Genomic DNA, 18857 nt, shown 5'->3' on the forward strand with positions numbered 1-18857 from the left:
GTAAAAAGCTGCGCGCTTCTTGTGAGTCCTTGAAGAGGAGTTGAGTTTTGGAACTTTTGCGACGGAGCATCGATGGCTACGGCATCACAAAGATATTGCAAGAGGTGCTTTGCTGGTCCACAGCTGTGGGAAATACCTTGGGACGGACGTATAGAGCCTGCCCTGCAAGAAAGACGAAGCTGAGATCTACTGGCCAGATAGAGTATGAGATTATATTTCATTCTTTAGCCCATCTAACCAAATCATTCGTTTACTCGGAGGATGACATAATAAATGATGCTTGACCAAATACCAAGCATGTCTGGATTCCTCGGTAACAGCACCAAAGCCCAAGTTCAGTCGTAAGCACTAAGGTGGTCAGATGCTGTGATTCGCCAGACAAACTCCCAGTGTGGATTACCCACAGCTTCGGACCACCACCCCCTGCACTTCCTGGGGCCGAGGTAGTACATAGAATGCTGAAGACGTTGGCTGAGGCCCCGTTGAATTTGACCTCATCGAAATATAAGGCTGTCGGTCCGCCGGGGATTCAGAAAAGCACCGCCCGTGTCTCTGCCAGCGAGCCAGGCAAAATCGGATGAAAGATCGATGACGGCGTTCCGCGGGGTAGAAAAGTAGCGTTAGGAATCGCTTCACTTGGTGGGAACCTCTACCAGTGATATAAGCTAAACGATGTAACATATGCAGAGGAACATTCTCCGTTCTACTGTTTCCCAAATTTGTACGGAGTAGCGCGTGACACTTTCAGAAATAAACACACCCCCTCGAGTTATCTGGCTGACTTCAGGATCGAGATGGCGTTAATAGAGAAGGACCTGATTCGCTCGAAGCAGTCGCCGTCCTTGATCTTACCAGTCTTTGGTAAGATGAATCATTCGAAGAAGATCGGAGTCTAGAGGGCCTCAAAGTTGATGTGATGGTGTTCCGCGAGGCTATGGTACAACTCAGACGGCTACTGGTTTTCTTCGACTATTCAACCATCGCGTTGCGATTCAAGCCTCCAGTCAAGGGAATGAGAGATTGGCGTGTTCGAGCCCAAGTCGGCACCAAGATTTTGGGCATCAATAGAACCCTAATGTCACGCTGCACACGGCTTGCTAGTTCGATCGAATATTGCACTTCCGCGAGTAGAACAGTATCACAGAGAGGGCACGATTCACCCACTAGTGTAACATGGCTGGTCCATGAGAAGTCGATAGTACCACCCTCCGTTGCAAGACCTGCGCTCCTGAGGGCATCACCTGATAACGCCAGTGGGTGGGACAATGCCTGGCGAATAGGGTATCGCCACATAGGTACTGTGTTCGACAGTCGGAAAGGTGTTCCCGCTATTGATAGGTCAGCCGTACTAATATTTTCAAGGCTCGGGCGATCATGGGAAGGAGACGATGATGATGAAGGAAACTGACGCATCTGACATCGCACAACTGTGGATCATCAACAACGCAGAATTGGCGTTCATGCCACAGTAATCGACTAAGCCAGCCTCGTAATTACCAGGCATGACGAGTTTGACCACTCCTTTGACGATAGCCTAGTAATTCTTGCGGCACAGGGTGATGGACGGGCGCAAATTGTAATTTTCAAGGGTTCGTAGCTTTCTCATGCGGCTCAAGCTCATCGACTCGTAGCGATGATCCTGTGAGAATGGTGAGTAAGGCATGCAGATGAGAATCATTACATTCCACTAAAACAGAACAAGACAATCGAGAAGAAATAAGAGACCTCACGTAAGTAGTCCGTTGTGTAAGCAGAGATGGACCATGGCGGACACATCTTACCAGGATCGCGAACAAGGACATGAGGTAGTTAGGTTGTGATGACTGGAGAAAGTATTGAGAGAAAACATCAGCTTGTGCTGTCAGAGTCGCAGAGCCGCAATACCGTAATGCCGCAATGCCGCGGAGCCGCACAGGTCATAGTAGTCCAGGCTTCGTTGATGGAAGGGCTCATCGGCCGGTGCGACTAGAGTTGGGGAAGCTGAATGCCAGGAGAAAATGCGGCTCTTTGGCTTTCGTCGACAGGGGTGGATCTTGCAGCCCTTTGATTGGGTACGGTTCAGACCTATTACTGCAACCGGGGTAAACTAGATGCTAGCAAGGGAATGCTAGCCTCGAGGCTTGATGGTTCTCCACCCCTGTACGGTCCAACTTGATTAAAGGACGACCTCGGAGAGCCTGATTTCGTTGTTGAGCCGCATACCTACTTGGAATCATGGCGGGCAAAGCTCTAACTCGAAAATCTTTGCGTCCCTACGTTTGCTGAACCAGGGGACTGTTAGGTTTAAAGGCAGGAACCAGTCCAAGGGGGCTGGAGCCTGTACAACTAGGGCCCTTGTACAACGCCTGGTCATACTCCCTCAACACTTCTGAGTTACCGAGTTCCCCTCTTCGCACAAGATACCTCAATATGAGAAATGCCTTCAAGCAGGCTCTCGTAATAACACACCCTGGGGCATCCAAAATGGATCAGCCTTTTTGCTGCGCCGCCGGATTTATACTGACCGACACAAACTGCCCGCAGGCCGCCAACGTCGCCAGGCTAGCGTAGCTGGGCATATCTTCTAGCTTCCCAGGCGCCTACCTACTCACCTTAAAACAAGCTACAGTCGCTCCTCCCGATGGATGCTTCGACCTGCATGAAAAGCAGCCGCCTCATCAGTCAGTTGCCTTGGACTTGAGTGACAGTCAATTCCCTGCGCCGGAAGTCTCCTACCTGTCCACCCCCTCTTCGAGCTGCCTTGCTTACAAACCCCAGGTTGCCTGACGAACCTGTAGCATCTAATTCTTCACCCTATCACAACAACTCTTCGACCGAATGCTCAAGAGACGGGTTTATGGCAGCCGTCAAATTTGCGAGGATGCAAAGGCTGCCTATCGAGATCATGACTTATATCGCAAATTCTCTGAATCTACATGACATTTTCAACCTAAGTCTCGCTTGCAGACAGTTCAGGTACCTTGTGGACAACGATGACATTTGCCGGGCTGCCTTGGAGGTGAGCGTCGCCTTACAACAGCAGACCTATGCATTCGTGGGCCGCGCTGACTTGGTGGCTTAGACTCACGCGCCGTACTCAGCTGAGTTCCAAGCTGCCCGCTCCTCGAAGCAGTATGCTCGCTGCTTGCGACAACTGGTCAAGCTTCGGGACGCTATCGCCACTGCCAAGCCATACACCACAGCTCTTGTCGCTCAGGCTGTCGACTTCATCTATTGCAACGGCACACTTTGTTATACGGAAGGTTACGAGGTGCTGCGTCTCCTCAATTTGCACGCTTCATCGGACAAAGAGAATATCATTGATACTCGGATGCTGCTACAATCTGTACCGGGCGCGAACCTCGCCAGCAGCAAATACAAATTTCGCCCGATCCACTTCGCCCATGGAGTTTTGTCTTGTCTTTACAGCCCACCTAAGACCGAAGGTCGAAGTCGCCTCGTTATAATCAACGTGGAGCAGAGGACGCTTCTCACAGCCCAACGTCTCGAGTCAACCTCTAAGCTATTTGTGCGCAACAATCAAGATTACCTTTACTACGGCACTCACTCGGTAACTGGGGATGATGGCTTTAAGCGATGGGTTCTACGACGATTTGATATACGAACCAAGCAATGGATTCCGGGTCACCTGGATCTCGAGGACCTAGCTGGGTCAGACATCGGAGCTACCGTTTGCTTCGAAATCATCGACGATTATTTTTATGGGTTGTCTAGCCTGGCCAGTTTCGAAGTATACGAGACTGATTCGCTGTCGTATTATTACGGGTTTCGGTTGCCAGTCGGCAGTACCCAGCCCGGAGACATGCAACTGGCGTCGAAAGATTCCATGCTGAGACGAGATCACAAAGACGGGCCGATAGACGATCGATGGAGTACATTGCAGCTTGCGAAAGACTTGGTCACCGGGAATGTCATGGTGTCAGAATGCCGAAGGGAATGGCTCGTAAACGAATCGTCCAGCGCGAGAGCAGCCTACCGGAAGGAGGTCATTTTTGCGGCCCCTCCCGTGGACCCTGGCGAAGAAGACGCCGAAGCTGACACCAACCGAACCACACATATATCAACCCCGCGCTGCCCATCTACTAAGCTAGTCTCATTGGAGAAGCAAGGGGACAAACCCTACGTTCACAGGGGTGATGATGGCTCAACATCGCCGACTATAACCCTGAGCCAATGTTTTATACGTTCATATAATCAGTCTTGCGAAACATTCATCGACTTGGTAAACGATCCTGTCGCTGCCGAATCGATGACGCAAAGACCGCAAATACGTTCAATTTCTCGTTTCCCTCAAAGCGGAACCGGCCGGGTCCCGAAGGAATCACCCGCTGACAGTTCTGCTCAGGTCTCCCACCAGACCCATGGACCTAACGAGATTTCATGGTGGCTACCAGAGGTCGAAGTGAGCCAACGAAATGTGCACCTTGACACATTGGATAACATACTCCGACCTCAAGGCCAGAGTACATACGGTAACATCTCAGGGGTTATGGACGAGCGCTCTTTGGTATACGCCGTTGGGCAAAAGGGTTCTCAAACCAGACGGCCTTTGGTCTTCATCTGTTTTGACCCTTCCGTCAAACTCATCGGACTCACCCGGTGGCCTGGCGGCCCAACAAGACCGCCTTGCACCTACGCAACCACAGAAAGCGACGATGCGAAAGATCCAGGGCCCTATCCTACGTCGAAGTCTCTGACGGTGTCTGCTCCCGGTTCGAGAAACTCTTCTTTCAGTGAGGGGTTCATTCCTGGTCCGTCACAAACATCCGCCAACGTGGAGACAGACATCGGCAGGTCAGACGCGCCTTCCTGGATAAGAAGAGCCTCGGCCGCTTATCTGCAAAGCATCTACAGCCTTGGGAAACCTGTTGGTTTCAACTTTGCGTTTAGCAAGGATCATTCGGTCCCGTGCCGGTGTTGCTGATGGGAGCCTGCCGCTGGCAGCTCTATCAAACGTTCTAGACGTCTTACTGGCATCCCACGGCGGCAAGATCTCATGTTGGTACTTTCCTAATAGGGCTACCAAGATGACGATTCCGTGCAGACATCTGTATTTTGCTCCATTTAAAGACGCGAAAGGGCATGGGACGGAGGGCTTCGGACGATGACAACTGCACCTACGCTCTCTTCTATCGTTAGTCAATGCAGGTAGCCCGCTCGACCTTTCCAGTAGCGTCCGCCTGAATCTTTGCTTTTGTAATTGGACAGGGGGATGTCATGTCGGTTCCGGGTCGCCTTGTTTTCTGCTTTTAAGTCCCTTGCTCACCCCGCTTGGAATAGCAGAAGTGGTTCGCAGATGGGGAAATTCGGCTGGCTCTAGTCTAGAGTTGCCTATCCTACCCCGGTATTCACGAAGGGTTTCTGGCCATAAGCGAGCTAACCGGACCCCCGTTCAAAAATCTATCTTTATTACTCCATCTTACATTTGTATCATGTTGACCGGCGAAACAGGTGACAAGCCGACCCTTGGCGCGTAAGATTGGAGTCGAAGCTGATCCCCCGTTGGACAATACTACCACGGGAGCTGATATTCCTTCTGGAACCTTACACCTTCTCCTCGGGGCCCGAAAGCGTTTCCCACGGGAAATCGACAGCTAGCCTGCCTTCCCAGTCCTCCCCCGCCGATTGTCTCGGTACAAAGACGGAGATGTCCATAGACCGATTGACATGAGAGCCCGTCGATAGCCCGCTCGCCTCGCCCGACGAGCCTCCTCCATCGTCCCACGTCAAACATGCACTTTGAGGCTTTGACAAACCAGAATACAAGGGGTGGGCAGAATCGATCTGCATGTCACAAGGTTAGGACTGGCGTGATGACCAGCCAAAGACGCAATGGTACCCCGGAGTCAGGGGTTCATTCGGGCTTGGGTACGGAGGAGGAGGAGGTCACGTCTTGGCTTGCGGATGCAATCCTGGCAGACCTCAACTACCTCATCTGAGGCTCCTGCATATATCCTGGTACTATCTATGCACCTTGCCGATTCCGATAGGGCACCTGTCACATTGTAATTACATTACAAAAGGCGCATCTTGGGGTGGCTGGACTGTTCAAACTTTCAAAGACTGTTTTCCCACGCCGGGACCATACATGAGGCTATAAGCAGGCTGGGCGGCGGGTGAACAAGTTTGTCAAAACTCGAAAGGGGCAAGTAGAAGAGAGCCTCATTCTCTCCCCCGCCCGGTGCTTCTATCACGAGACACTCGGGGAACATACAAACCAGTAATAAGCAAATCAACCAGGGGATGGCTATCTCACGAGGAATGTGGAATCACGCAATCCTTGCAGTAACGCCGATGATACTCACAGAATCTGGGAAGTTCTTGTGATTTTTGGCAACACGACAATTGCAAAACGTAAAAAAAAGGCGTAGGTATGGGGATATCCTTTGCTATGCCGCCGACGCCGGTCTCTCTACACCGAAAACCTCAAAAAAAAGTGAGGCGACCAACGGACTCGTGTCACATGGGCACTTCTCCCAGGGTAAAAGCAAAGCGACCTCTCTCCTAAGCCTTACTTCCCCTCCTTCCTCCCCAGGCATCCAAGTTCCCCCCTCTCTCCCTTTGCACTCCCTTCTCTCCCAAGTGTCTTCCGACTCGAAATGATGGGCAGTCCCTTCTGCGTACGCCGAAGATCCCAAATGCAAGTATTTTGCGCTTCCCTTTCGATGCCCTCGCAGTTGTTTATTAATGTGCCTCTGCGGCACAGTGTATTTGGGTGAAGATCACGGGTGTCGATCGTAATTGGTGGGGTTGTGAGTCTTTATTAGCCGCTCAATTCAGCTTCACATAATTTCCTGCGCAAAGAAAGTCAGTCTTTGTTCTTGTTCAATGTATGCCGTTTGGTGATGAAATCTTACCTGGGAATTGTCCAGTCTTTCCATTCAGTCTACCTTGCCACCATTCATTCTCGTTCTTTGTCCTGCTGATGATCTCGATGACATCGCCAGTCCTGAAGCTCAAGTCGCCCTCTGCTTGTGCAGCGTAGTCGTACAGGGCGGTGACTTGCTCGGCCGCGGGCGCTCCGCTGAGTCGGCTGGGCTTGGGCTTGGGTGGAGGAGGCTTTGACTTTGCTGCAGCGATGGCGGCGAGTCCACCACCAGCAGTTCCGTTCGTGGGCGGAGGAGAGTATGGGGGCGGCGGGTTCGAGTCAGCGGCTTCTCCCTGTTTGGTGTAACCACCGTACTTTGTGGGCGCTGCTGAGGTTGTTGAGGCGGCTGAAGAGGAAGAAGGTCCAGCGGTAAGCAGGTGTTGAGGCTTGCCCTCGATTGCGGGACGGCCGCCGTATTTCGCCGGACGCCTCTGACCAGTCGTCTTGAACTTCACAATGGATAGCTTCTCGGCCTGCTCTTGAATATCGCCTCGCTTCTTGTGGAATGCCTCGAGCACGTCTAGCGTCAGGTCGAAGTAGCCGATGTCGCAGTGTTGCATCTTCTCATGCAGCGTGTAGAAAATGTTGAGTTGCATGTAGTAGAAGGACTGGAAGAGGGGCTGAATGAACTGCTGTTCGAGCGCAAAGAGGCGCGGCAGTTCCTCCTTGAGGAGATCATTGAAGTAGTTGAACTCCTGAGTCGCCTGCTCCACGTCGTTCTCCGCCTTCCATAGAGCCTTTTCATCCTTGGCATTCCGATCCTTCTTATCTTGCAACTTCTTGAGGGTTTGTTTGTGTCGGTCGTAATCGAGTTTCTTGTGTTCGCGCTTCGCTGCCGACTTGCGAATGACCTTGACGACATCGAGGAGCTCGTTGGCTGGGCGAATAACCCTACTTTCTATCATCTCCAACTCTGGCGCAAGAGTCTCCTGCAATTCCTTGACGACTGCTTCGTACTCTTCGCAGGCACGGATACCCTCGGGGTTGCCTTGAACCTCCAGACTGTCGGGATCCGACATGCGACCGGAAATGGGCTTGTAGATCTCGGTCATGGCCTTGCTGAATTCGATCTGATGGCTGAGCATGCCGTTGATGGCATCGAAGTATTTCTTGGACTCATCGTGCAATCGCTTCGTCTCGGTTTCCAGCTCCTGAAATCTGCGCTCGGAATCGATGTAGACGGCATCCTTGGTGTGCTCGCCGATATTGAAGCGCGACTTGAATTGCTGGGGCGCCTGTTCGTCGTGGAGAAAAGGAGATCATCAGTCAGCCAAATTTTGTGTTCCGTCTTCACGTCACCGCGCGGAAGGCACGGGAGGACCCCTCATTAAGTGGACACACGTACCCGAATGACGCTTTTCTGGAAGCCCCGGAAGCTCATGGCGGGGTGAGTTTGTGGTGGTGATGTATCGGATTAGGTATTTGAAGAGTCGTGCCAATGAAGGGCAGAGACGGTGGTATCGTGGGCTAAGGTTATGACGAGGGTCTTCGTTGCTTGAAAGTTGAGGGTATTCGATGTCCAACCTTATGAGGTGTGGGCTCTCGCAACCTGATTGTCGCTGGTGACGACGTAGCGTGGCTGTGTCAGTCAGCTTCTGCGCAGTGTCGCTTGGCTGTGGCGCATGAGATGCCGAAAGACAGGAGCTAAGGCGCTACTATGCAGAAGCTAAGGTACCTAAAGTAGGTGCCTGGCGGGGTCAACGGGAAGGACGGGGCACTGCGAGATGAGAGAGAAATATTTCGTGGTGATGACGCTGCGATTTGTGGGCGAGAAAAAGAATTTCAGAAAAGGGTTGGAGGGAAGGAAGGAGATGGGCTTGAGGATATTCGGAGCATCGGTCTGGGAAATTGAACAATGCAGAAAGAAGAAAGGCAAGTGGAATACAGTTGCTCGGTCGCGGCGAAAGCGGTGGAAGAGCAGGGCGACTCCGAGAGCCCGTCTCTCCAAAGATCCTCGTCCCCAGTCCCGGCCGCATTCAGCATTCAGCAAAGACCCAATTCACTTTGTCCAAGTCCTGGGAGGCCTGCTCGTTTACGTTTTGTTTAGCTAATCATCCTCGAGTAAGGGAGCCCGGGCATGTTAGGTAAGGCATTTAAAGGCAAGGGAAGGATGTCAGCACGGCGAAATCGAGGCCCCACTCATTGTATTTCATGATTTCATCCACTGGTTCGCTGGTTCAGCAATGTCTCTATTCTGGCAACTCTACTAGCAGCCTCCAGTCGCTGTCATATTACAGATTGGTGTACAACGTCGCTCGACGTGCCAAGAACTTTCAATGAAGGCTTAGTAATCTACTATCCTGCCGATCTACCTCGTAGGCATGTACTCTCTCTCCATCTCCGAATATGCAAAAATGCCTCCAATGAAGCCGTCTTATAATGTACCGTGCTCCCATGATTTTCCCCTCCCCGCCCAATGATGGTATTTCCTGATAGATGTTGTTGGTACAGTATTTCAAACCCCTCTACTCCTCTGTCTGCCTCTCCCTCTCTCTCAAGCGCAAACTCCTGAAGCTAGCTACTTCAGCATTTCTTCTCGGCTGTGAGGTGGGAATCTAGTTCTTCTTCCCCGCTCCATCAACGTCAAACAAAGGCGGCATGAACCCCAACCCGCCCTCCTTACGCTCCTGCACATCCCGATGCACGCCCACAGTCCCATCCGCACGCCGACTGCGCACATGAGCCCTCAGCATCTCCAAAATCTCGCTCCCCTGCCACCGCACGGGAACGGGCCGGTACTGCGCCTTGAAGGAGCCGACGGTGTTGGCCCACTCGCCGGGGACGTCTTGCGTGCGGACGTCCTCCTTCGGCTTGGAAGGGGTCTTCTTGCCCGAGTCGATTGTCGAGGCGGCGCCAGAGCCAACGGGGCGGTAGGATTCTGCTGCGTTGACAGTTGAGGAGGCGAGGGTGTCCGTCGAAGAAGAGAACAATGTCTTTTGGGTCGAGGCCGAGGCGGAGGGTGCTTCTTCCTGGGTGGCCCAGTAGTAAATGTCCCAGTCGTTCTCGTCGAGAAAGAGGTCGTACTGCGCCATTTGGGATTTGGTCATGTGCGGGAGGTGTTCGTTTGCAAAAGTCGACATGAGGAGGTCTGATTCGAGGGTTCCGCGCTTGCGGGATTGGTCTGTTATTTCGTAAGGTATATGATTAGTACTCGGATCCTGTCTTTCGAACACCACGCTCTTCTTTCGCTTCCCTCAACAGCCGTCGAAGTGAGAACGCAGAGAACACAGCAAGGCAAAAGAACTCACAGAGAAGACGGGCGCGCATGGTCCGCTCGTCCTCGCCCTGGCGCCGCAGCGGCTCGACGCGGAACTTGATGCCCTCGAACTCGCCGACGCCGAGCTCGTTGTTGACGGCGGACTCGGTGTAGATGGGCGGCTTGTCGGCGAAGCACCTGCGGAGGATCAGGGGTGCTGCCGCTGTTGTGGATGCCGGCGCCGTGAAGCGGAGGCGGCGAGCCGGGCGGAGGGCGCGGGCCACTGTCGACATTTTTGGTGTGTTTGGCTCGTTGGTGTTGATGAACAAGATTGAAATGTACAGATGTTGCGTTGCGCCTGTGGTGCTGTGTGCAAGGCAAAGTTGACAAGATGTTGTCGAGGTTTGTCTGACAAATTGGACGCTGTGATAGGTGCGAGGCCGGTTTCTTGGTGACCGAGGTAGAGGGGGAACCTGAACCTTCGGCTTCCCTGCCGCGCCCGCCGCCCAATCTTAGGTAAGGTAAGGTAGGCTTCTGCTTTTTTCGGGGTGGTCGGTCCTGACAGGTGCCGTAGCCGAAACCGCCTCCCAAAAAGGCCTGCAGCTGGATGGGGAACGTCATCGAAATGGGAGGAGCCGCCAAATCTGGCCAATCACGGCCCGTGTGTTTATCCCCGACCCCGAGGCGGTCTCCGAATTTGTCACGAAAAAAAATATCCCCATAGCGAGGGTAAGCTTTCTCCTCCTTCTAGAATTTCTCTTTTCTTTTCCTCCTCCCTGAAGCTCGCGTCCCTTTTCTTCCCTACGCCATCAACAACAAACACATCATGGCTAGCATCACATCGTCCGCCCTCAGGCAGGCAGGTCGCCTTAGCCGCTACACGCAGGTGCCGGGGGTTCCTTCACGAGGCATTTCCTCATTATCAAGGGTGGCGGTTGCGCCAACCCATAGATTATCTCAGCAGCGCAGATACGTATCGGAAACGAAACGTGATAATGCGCAGGTCAACATCGAAACGGCCATCAAGCTTGACAAGAAGGACTTCGTTGATGTTGTTCCTCAGTCTCCCGATGCCTCAAATGTCATGGTTAGCCCCATGGCAGAGGTTCTGAAGCAAGTCACCACGATGGAGGAGGGCCAGCGGCCCATCTATCTCGACATGCAAGCCACGACTCCCGTCGACCCCCGCGTCCTCGATGCCATGTTGCCCTTCATGACTGGCATCTACGGAAACCCGCACTCGAGAACACACGCATACGGATGGGAGAGTGAGGAAGCGGTTGAGGAGGCCCGGGGGCACATTGCGAAGCTTATTGGTGCCGACCCTAAGGAAATCATTTTCACTAGCGGCGCCACCGAGAGTAACAATATGAGCATCAAGGGAGTTGCAAGATTCTTTGGCAGATCTGGAAAGAAGAAGCACATTGTTACTTCGCAAACGGAGCACAAGTGCGTCCTCGACAGCTGCAGACATCTTCAAGATGAGGGCTTCGAAGTCACATATCTCCCAGTCCAGAACTCTGGTTTGGTCGACATGGAAGAGCTGGCTGCGACGATTCGTCCGGACACTGCTATTGTCAGCATCATGTCCGTGAATAATGAAATCGGCGTCATCCAGCCATTGGAGGCGATTGGAAAGCTTTGCCGGGAGAAGAAGACCTTCTTCCACACCGATGCTGCGCAAGCCGTCGGAAAGATTCCTATGGACGTCAACAAGATGAACATTGACTTGATGTCTATTTCGTCACACAAGATTTACGGCCCCAAGGGTATTGGAGCTTGCTACGTTCGCCGCCGCCCCAGAGTCAGACTCGACCCTATCATCAGCGGAGGTGGACAGGAGAGAGGATTGCGAAGCGGCACTCTCGCACCGCCACTGGTCGCTGGCTTTGGCGAAGCGTGCCGCATCGCCTACGAAGAAATGGAGGTATGTCTGAAGATTTCGTTACAGTCTCCTTCCCTCATCCAACCTACCCATATGATGATCCGCTCCTACATGCATGGCTTTCTGAATGTCCCGTGACAAGGACGTCCATGTTGATAAATAGCAACCTGTCTGACCCAACCCCAATCGATTTGCTCTATTTATGGTTTCTTGCGTTGGTACACAAAAGCTGACAGATTTATCAGTACGACTCGAAGCGTATCAAGTTCCTGTCCGATCGCCTCCTTAACGGGCTATTGTCGCTGGAACACACCGCCCAAAACGGCGATCCTGAGCATTTCTACCCTGGATGCGTCAATGTTTCGTTTGCCTACGTCGAGGGCGAGTCTCTCTTGATGGCCTTGAAGGACATTGCGCTGTCTTCCGGCAGTGCCTGCACATCTGCTTCTCTGGAGCCCAGCTACGTTCTTCGTGCCTTGGGTAACAGCGACGAGAGCGCACACAGCAGTATCAGATTCGGCATTGGTCGCTTTACCACCGAGCAGGAGATTGATTACGTTCTCAAGGCAGTCAAGGAGAGAGTCGACTTCCTACGCGAGCTGAGCCCGCTCTGGGAGCTGGTGCAGGAGGGCGTTGACCTCAACACTATCCAGTGGAGCCAGCACTAAGAGCAGTACCTTATGCTCGACATGATGCGTACCCGCGCATCAACACCTGCACTCTTTAGCGCTCGACGCTTGCGAGCCCACTGAGAACCCTGCAGGAAAACACCCGAGTCTTTCCCACCCGGAGTAGCTTGTATTAAAACCCATATTTGAGATACCTTAACAGCCAGCCTTTCGTTTCTGCTCAGGGACATTGGAGTTGGGATCGGGGACCACGGAGAGTTGAGATACTGATCGGAAAGAGCAGGCGCCGGCAAGAGCCGGCACGGCGGCAATCGGCCGGTTTTTTTTTTGGTTTTTTTTTTAGAATTTGGGCTGTATACTATGGTAGTGAGCGACCTCATCAAAAGGACTTCTCCCAGCATGAATGACAACAGAGAAGCCTCGAGCCATGCACAATCCAGCAGATGAACAATTCCCATATGCCAGCAACAATGTCTCCCGCGAGTGAAAGCCAGATGTCTCAAACCACCTGTAAGCCTTGACATGATTCCTTAGGTGTTAGGAGTGCGTTGTCTCCAAGTCAATCAGTGCAAACAAGCCAAATAGGGCAAGCGGCATGACTCCGGCTGTGCGGCTTCTTCGGCAATCTGATGCAAGATGGACTTGCCATGGCCCTATCAACAGTACGGATGCGAGATACCCTAGGTACTTGCCTACCTTACCCAGCATCGGCAAGTAAGGTAGGGGGGCAGTCAGGCAGGCGTTGTCGTTGTGGCATGGCCATGTCTGACAGCCTACAAGTTCAGGATAGCTCTTGCCAAGGCGGGTGGAAGAGGTGCATCATCAACCATTCCTCAAATGGCAATGTGTCGGAGAGGGAAGGTCCAGACTGGCCCTCCTTACGTCTGTTGTGGGCTCACATGGCCTATGCAAGGCGTCTCATCTTTCCAGACGAAGAGCGCAAAGGTTATTGAGGAAAGGGCGACCGCCGACGATGGCGCGGTTACTAGTGAAGAAGGCGTGAAGTCGCAAAATGACATCATGAAAGGTGCGCAGGGTACGAAGCTGCCCCTCCATCCTGCGTTGTCCTCCACAATGACCCGAAGTGGCCCCCTCCTTGCCTCCTGTGCTGTTGCAACCACAAGGGCCATCTCCAAAATGACATCACACCTTCAGCTCCGCCTGGCAAATGCCATCGCGGTTGCCAGAACAATGGCGATTCACATGCTGCCTGCCTGAGGAAGTGGAGGGTCCTGGACGTGGTGTTTCCATTGATAAATACCATACATCCTCCTCAGCACTACCACTCTTCTTCAACATCAACACTTCACACCATTCATCAAAACACTACACGCAACCTACAAGTACTTCAAATCGTTTGATCAATCAGACTCATCAGACCAATCAACCCACACAATCTTCATCATGGCTGCCAACAACGACAACACTTCCACCCTCAAGTCCTACGTCGACTCTGCCTCTGGCGCTGCCCAGAACCTCCTCGGCACCCTTACCGGCAGCACTGCCGACCAGAACAAGGGAGAGGCCAAGCAGGATAAGGCACAGCTCGAGCACGATGCTTCCCACGCTACCGCTAAGATTCCCGGCTTCACGGCTACGGCTGATGGCGTGAGCAAGGACGACCCCGATCGCGCTGGCGGCTCCTGGAACCAGACCGTTGGCTCTGCTAAGGAGACTGTTGGTGGTCTCGTCGGCTCCGAGGTAAGCTCCCCCACGAATTTCACCATCGCTTCATAGTCACACAGTATGCTGACACTTTGACTACAGAACTTGAAGCAGCAAGGCCGTGAGCAGAACCTCGAGGGTCAGCAGCAGGAAGCTAAGGGCCAGCTCAACGACTACACCTCTGGCATTGGCAACCGTGTCCAGGGCACTGTTGGTGGTGCCGTTGCTAGCCTTACTGGCGACAAGCCTGGCCAGGCGCACTACGAGGGTCTCCACGACACGGGCAAGACTCAGCAGCGTGGTGCCGAGCACGACATCCAGAAGCAGGCCGAGGCTAGACAGCACTGAAGCATCTCGCCAGTGACGCTTTTCTGGGTGTGGGCGATGGTTGGCAGGATTGAGGACGCAGATGGAACTTGATACCCCTTGCACGAAGAATGCATATCCCCAAATAGTCCTGCAGGTAGTGATGAATTCACTCATCAACCTCATTTGCTTTCATGACTTATTGTGTTGAACATGTTAGTGATCGCAGAATCACCCAATGTTCAACTGCCTCACTAAGCACCTGGCAGTAATCGAGGTCTAGAACGGGAAAGCGGGTCCGAGGTGCTTGGTTCATTCAGATGCTTTGATCAATCAGTCCCTTCCGTTTGACATAGCAAATGTTCATGTGCGCCTGGCATTGCTCCAGTTGCTGACGGCGAGTCGTCGAATCTGGTCGAGAAAGCTGTTAATGTCACGTTAGATTGTCAACGCCATGTGTAGTTGGCTTGACCACACGAAGCAAACCTCTTACACTATTTTGGCAGCGTCAAGTAGTGAAGGTTATTACGGCGGCTTGGCTAGCACTCACCATGCACCTACCGGTGATCCAAAGAGCTAAATGTCCCCGCTGACCAGAAGTGCAGCACAAACGCAGTGCAAGTGCAAGGGTTAAAAGAGAGTAAGCCATCCAAGATGCAAGTGTCCAGCCTCTTACATGGCTGGTGCGTGGAGCCAAACACAACCCGCAGGTTGCAGTGTTCGGATGGCACATTATGGCGCTTCCAAAGTATGTAAGGTACCTGACTGAAATCAAGGTACTGGAGACAAGCGAACAAACCCGCAGCTGCACACTTTGATTACCGTACGCAGTTACTATACGGATAATTATGCCTTCTCTCCTCTTCATCACGATTTCGGCTAGGCAAATCGCACCAGCACCAGCAGACATGCCGTTCCGTCCTCGCCTCGTGCGAGTCGTCTCATCTTGTCTCGCTCGCTGACCGCCAGACAACCCCTCATCAACTTACCCCTCGCCCATCGCCCACCGCCGTCCGCAATGCTGGGTTCCAGGTTCAACCGTTCTAGGTTCTAGCCCTTCCAGTCGCGTTTTCTACCGCCAAAAGTAACAATCCGTCCGAGCGTTCCTCCCCTCTTGTTACCAGTCGGTGGACTCTGTCCACGATATGCAGCACAGTGGATACAGGCAAAACCCACCAAACGAAGCCCCGAAGATGAGGGCCGCGATGAAGGATGCTACTGTTGGTCACAAGCTCAGCCCTCGGTGATAGGCCCCCCCTCTCTCTCCTTCCAGGTTCCCACTGTCTAGGGCAGAAGAAGAACACCGGCCCCATCGGATCGGTTCTCGAGCCACGTTCGGGCCACAGTGAAGCCATGCTGGATAAAGAAGTTCACCCTCGTCTGTCCAGTGACAGGTGACGCTCCCATATGCAGCTGCAGGGGAGACCACCAACCATGGGAGCGTCGCATCCCACGGTCGACGAACGGGACCCGTCAGGAGCGACCTCGGTGCCATTTATTGGCTCATGCCGCCCAGTGGCCGCACCTCACAAGCAGAAAGATGCAAGGGAGGCCGCATCCAAGAGGGGCAGGAAAAGGCAAGGAAGAGGAGGCATTATTTGATTGCGCTGCATCTGGAACCCGACTTACAGACCCTAACGTCGTACTGGCGCGCACAGCACTGCTCAGAGCGGAACGACCATCTCCTGCTGCCGTATGGACGGATACCTAGGATACATGCCATTCACAGGTAATACCCTACCAGTACCACCGCGAAGCCCTTGAAAGCCCTCCTTGCCCTTCCTCCCCTCCGATTTCGTGTGCACACTTCAGTCGTCATCAATGTTGCCTCCCTCCTTCACATCTTGCCTATGCTTTATCGCTACTTCGAACACTACCTGTCGTAGAGATCACATACGAATATCTATTGACCAACTCCCCTTCCGTCGCATCATGGTGCGGTAGTCTCTCGCCAGTTGACCCGCCACTTACACTCTTCTCTTACGTGCTTCGCTCTCCGCCATGGCCGAGACCGAGGCGCGCCAATGGACGTTCGTCCTGATTCTGACCGCGCTCCTCCTTTCCCTCGTCGTACTCTCCCAGATCCTGACAGCGTATGTCACTGCCTACCGTGTCGCTCCCAACGAGATCACATCTTTCATCGATGCCGTCGACTTTTCTGTCGAGGAGAACGAGAGCTACGACCGCGATGTCGCCAAGGTCCAGCGCCTTGAAGATAAGCTCCGTCTAGGTCGCCTGTTGCGCGAGATCCAGAAGGGCGGCGACGACCTGCGTGAGGAGATCAACTTCCTGCTTCTTTCCGAAGACGCCACTTCTCTACGCCTGAGCGCCCGCCTTCTCTGGGCGAGCAAGCGCCGCGGTCTCGAGGAGCGTGTGCGCCGGCTGGATCTCGTGAGGATGCGCTTCCTCGTAGTATACATGGGTGTGGTCGCGGATCGAGCGAACGTCACAGCAGAACGTCAAGTGCCCGTGGCAACGCCGACAATACCGCAAAGAAACCCTGAAAAGACGCCTGTTTCCCCCTTCACGCCCCCAATGACCAACTTGAACGCCCACTTGACGCGCGCCTTGACCGAGGAGATTCGAGAGCGGCCGCCGCTGCGGAGGCTAACTACCCAAGCTATCGGTCATCGCGAAACCACGCAACCTGGGCACAAACTGGGGTGGGCGGGTGTGGTTCAGGAGCTACAAAAGAGTCCCCGGATGCACAAGCGACGCTCCTCCATCGAAAGGTCTATCGAACAAGAGTTGGCCAACTCCAAGCTGACAATATGATACAACGATGGGTATAGGAGTGTTGCTTGCGGCAGACATGGGAAAGCGTCAAGACTATATAGATGGCACCTACATATACGCAAACTACAACGAAAAACGATTTACCGGCTTACGACTACAGGTTACACGGCACTAACGACGTATGAACACTTGCATATGCATGCATATTGGACAGACGACACATCATCTGGCGACACTCAGCTTGAGGCCCTAGAAAAGCATCTTTTTGGGGAGACATTACTGACAGACTGTCTGTCAATTCTCCTACGCCCATACTCTTAATAAGGGCACGACTTTGATATGAAGAAAATGAAGGGATCACAGGCGTAAGGCGGACAAGGAAGCTCACGGGAGGTTCACGAGGAGGGTTGGAGAGGAAGACACTTTTTACTTTTTGAACGTTTCTCTGGAGGATTTACATAACATTTCACTTAGATGATATACCCCCTTTTCACAGCATCATTAGCCCCTGGCATATTTACACTACACTTCATCAATTAGTATTCTCATGATAGGTTCAAATTCAATACAAAACCCCCAACTTAGAACATACCATTTTGATTCTGTCTCCCGCGTTCGTTGGCTTAGTGGGAAGGCAGAGCCACATCGTCAGGTCCAGTGCTGTTCCTCTCGCCAACTGCTTGAACATTAGAATCGATGATCAACTTGAAGACTGAAGATTTCATTTTACCATCGAGAGCCACCAAGAATCTGCTTACACAGTTATAGCCAGCAACCTGTATTCATCGTTAGCCTCTCACATTTCTCACTCTTGTAGAACCACTCCTTCATCATCCCCTTTCCACAGAGAGAAACACTCACCGTCGTCGTAATCTCCACCACCTCTCTCTCATTGAACAGCTCCTTGAGCTTAGCAAACGTCTCGTCCTTAACCCTGACGGTCCTCGTCATTTCGTCCGAGTACACGAGCACAGCCCACTGCTTCTCGCTCAAATACAGCGCGGGCCGGCTGGCCAACTCGAGCGGGGCCTCGGTCTTGATGGCGTCCATGCCCTCCGGGCTAACACCGGCGGCGACGGCGAGGGGCGCGTGGTGACCCCACTCGTACCAGGCCTTGTTGACGACGGCGACGCGGGAGATTGCGAGCTCGCGGAGGTCGGCGGGGATGGTGGTCTGGGTGCGGACGGCGCCGAGGAAGGAGTTCCAGCCGTCGGCGACGGGGGGCGCGTGCAGGAGGGTCAGGTCTAGGGCCTGGAGGGGCCGGGGGGCGCGGCGGGCTTGGATGCGGGAGACGATGGCGGCATCTTCGGGAGTTGTGGTTTGGGGAGGGTTGGGGACGTAGGGGAGACGCATTTTGGATGATGTAGGGGTGGTTGTGAAGGGGGAGGGGGTTCTTGGTGGTTTGAGGGATACGGGTACGAATGTAGTATTTTTGGGTTTGAAGAGGTTCAAGAACCTTGAGAATGAGCTCATGTAAATGCTGTGGTTGTGATGTTATCGTGAGATACTGTCACTAGTGTAGATGAGAAAAGTGAGGTTCATGAAATGCCTTCTTATATTTCATCCGAGGGG

At 53.2% G+C, this 18857-nt stretch overlaps 8 protein-coding genes across 8 annotated transcripts; 4 read left to right on the plus strand and 4 right to left on the minus strand.

The window, feature by feature from the left end:
• Positions 1-798: 798 nt before the first annotated feature.
• BDP81DRAFT_81499 (uncharacterized protein) lies at positions 799-1507 on the minus strand. Its single transcript, XM_060596324.1, has 2 exons — positions 1419-1507; positions 799-1328 (listed from the first exon to the last, which is right to left on the minus strand). Exon 2 carries the CDS (start codon positions 1291-1293, stop codon positions 970-972), a length of 324 nt encoding a protein of 107 aa, XP_060450375.1. The 5' UTR covers positions 1294-1328; positions 1419-1507; the 3' UTR covers positions 799-969.
• A 1190-nt stretch (positions 1508-2697) lies between these two features.
• BDP81DRAFT_81535 (uncharacterized protein) lies at positions 2698-5234 on the plus strand. The gene is made up of 2 exons (XM_060596325.1): positions 2698-2998; positions 3062-5234. The coding sequence occupies exons 1-2, from the start codon at positions 2837-2839 to the stop codon at positions 4922-4924; spliced, it is 2025 nt and encodes a 674-aa protein (XP_060450376.1). The 5' UTR covers positions 2698-2836; the 3' UTR covers positions 4925-5234.
• A 1591-nt stretch (positions 5235-6825) lies between these two features.
• BDP81DRAFT_308264 (BAR domain-containing protein) lies at positions 6826-8249 on the minus strand (the record flags this gene model as incomplete). The annotated part of the gene is made up of 2 exons (XM_060583439.1): positions 6826-8103; positions 8214-8249. The coding sequence occupies 2 exons, from the start codon at positions 8247-8249 to the stop codon at positions 6826-6828; spliced, it is 1314 nt and encodes a 437-aa protein (XP_060450377.1).
• A 1174-nt stretch (positions 8250-9423) lies between these two features.
• BDP81DRAFT_389460 (Flavinator of succinate dehydrogenase-domain-containing protein) lies at positions 9424-10357 on the minus strand (the record flags this gene model as incomplete). The annotated part of the gene is made up of 2 exons (XM_060587256.1): positions 9424-9989; positions 10117-10357. The coding sequence occupies 2 exons, from the start codon at positions 10355-10357 to the stop codon at positions 9424-9426; spliced, it is 807 nt and encodes a 268-aa protein (XP_060450378.1).
• Positions 10358-10890: 533 nt separating this feature from the next.
• BDP81DRAFT_309496 (cysteine desulfurase IscS) lies at positions 10891-12617 on the plus strand (the record flags this gene model as incomplete). Its single annotated transcript, XM_060583552.1, has 2 exons — positions 10891-11991; positions 12195-12617. The coding sequence occupies 2 exons, from the start codon at positions 10891-10893 to the stop codon at positions 12615-12617; spliced, it is 1524 nt and encodes a 507-aa protein (XP_060450379.1).
• Positions 12618-13982: 1365 nt separating this feature from the next.
• On the plus strand, positions 13983-14591 carry BDP81DRAFT_445194 (uncharacterized protein; the record flags this gene model as incomplete). Its single annotated transcript, XM_060591923.1, has 2 exons — positions 13983-14279; positions 14346-14591. The coding sequence occupies 2 exons, from the start codon at positions 13983-13985 to the stop codon at positions 14589-14591; spliced, it is 543 nt and encodes a 180-aa protein (XP_060450380.1).
• A 1825-nt stretch (positions 14592-16416) lies between these two features.
• BDP81DRAFT_81611 (uncharacterized protein) lies at positions 16417-17539 on the plus strand. Its single transcript, XM_060596326.1, has one exon. The coding sequence runs from the start codon at positions 16551-16553 to the stop codon at positions 17322-17324; it is 774 nt and encodes a 257-aa protein (XP_060450381.1). The 5' UTR covers positions 16417-16550; the 3' UTR covers positions 17325-17539.
• Positions 17540-17908: 369 nt separating this feature from the next.
• BDP81DRAFT_308288 (carboxymuconolactone decarboxylase) lies at positions 17909-18638 on the minus strand (the record flags this gene model as incomplete). Its single annotated transcript, XM_060583442.1, has 2 exons — positions 17909-18061; positions 18147-18638. 2 exons carry the CDS (start codon positions 18636-18638, stop codon positions 17909-17911), a joined length of 645 nt encoding a protein of 214 aa, XP_060450382.1.
• Between the last annotated feature and the right edge of the window lie 219 nt (positions 18639-18857).

This window comes from Colletotrichum phormii, assembly GCF_030913505.1.
Source record: "Colletotrichum phormii strain CBS 102054 chromosome Unknown BDP81scaffold_2, whole genome shotgun sequence".
NCBI classification, from domain to species: domain Eukaryota; kingdom Fungi; phylum Ascomycota; class Sordariomycetes; order Glomerellales; family Glomerellaceae; genus Colletotrichum; species Colletotrichum phormii.

Coding starts and splice junctions, on each gene's coding strand:
- BDP81DRAFT_81535 (XM_060596325.1), top strand. CDS start 2,837: ATGGCAGCCGTCAAATTTGCGAGGATGCAAAGGCTGCCTATCGAGATC. Junction 2,999..3,061: donor TTTGCCGGGCTGCCTTGGAG/GTGAGCGTCGCC, acceptor TTGGTGGCTTAG/ACTCACGCGCCGTACTCAGC.
- BDP81DRAFT_81499 (XM_060596324.1), bottom strand. CDS start 1,293: ATGTGGCGATACCCTATTCGCCAGGCATTGTCCCACCCACTGGCGTTA.
- BDP81DRAFT_81611 (XM_060596326.1), top strand. CDS start 16,551: ATGGCCGAGACCGAGGCGCGCCAATGGACGTTCGTCCTGATTCTGACC.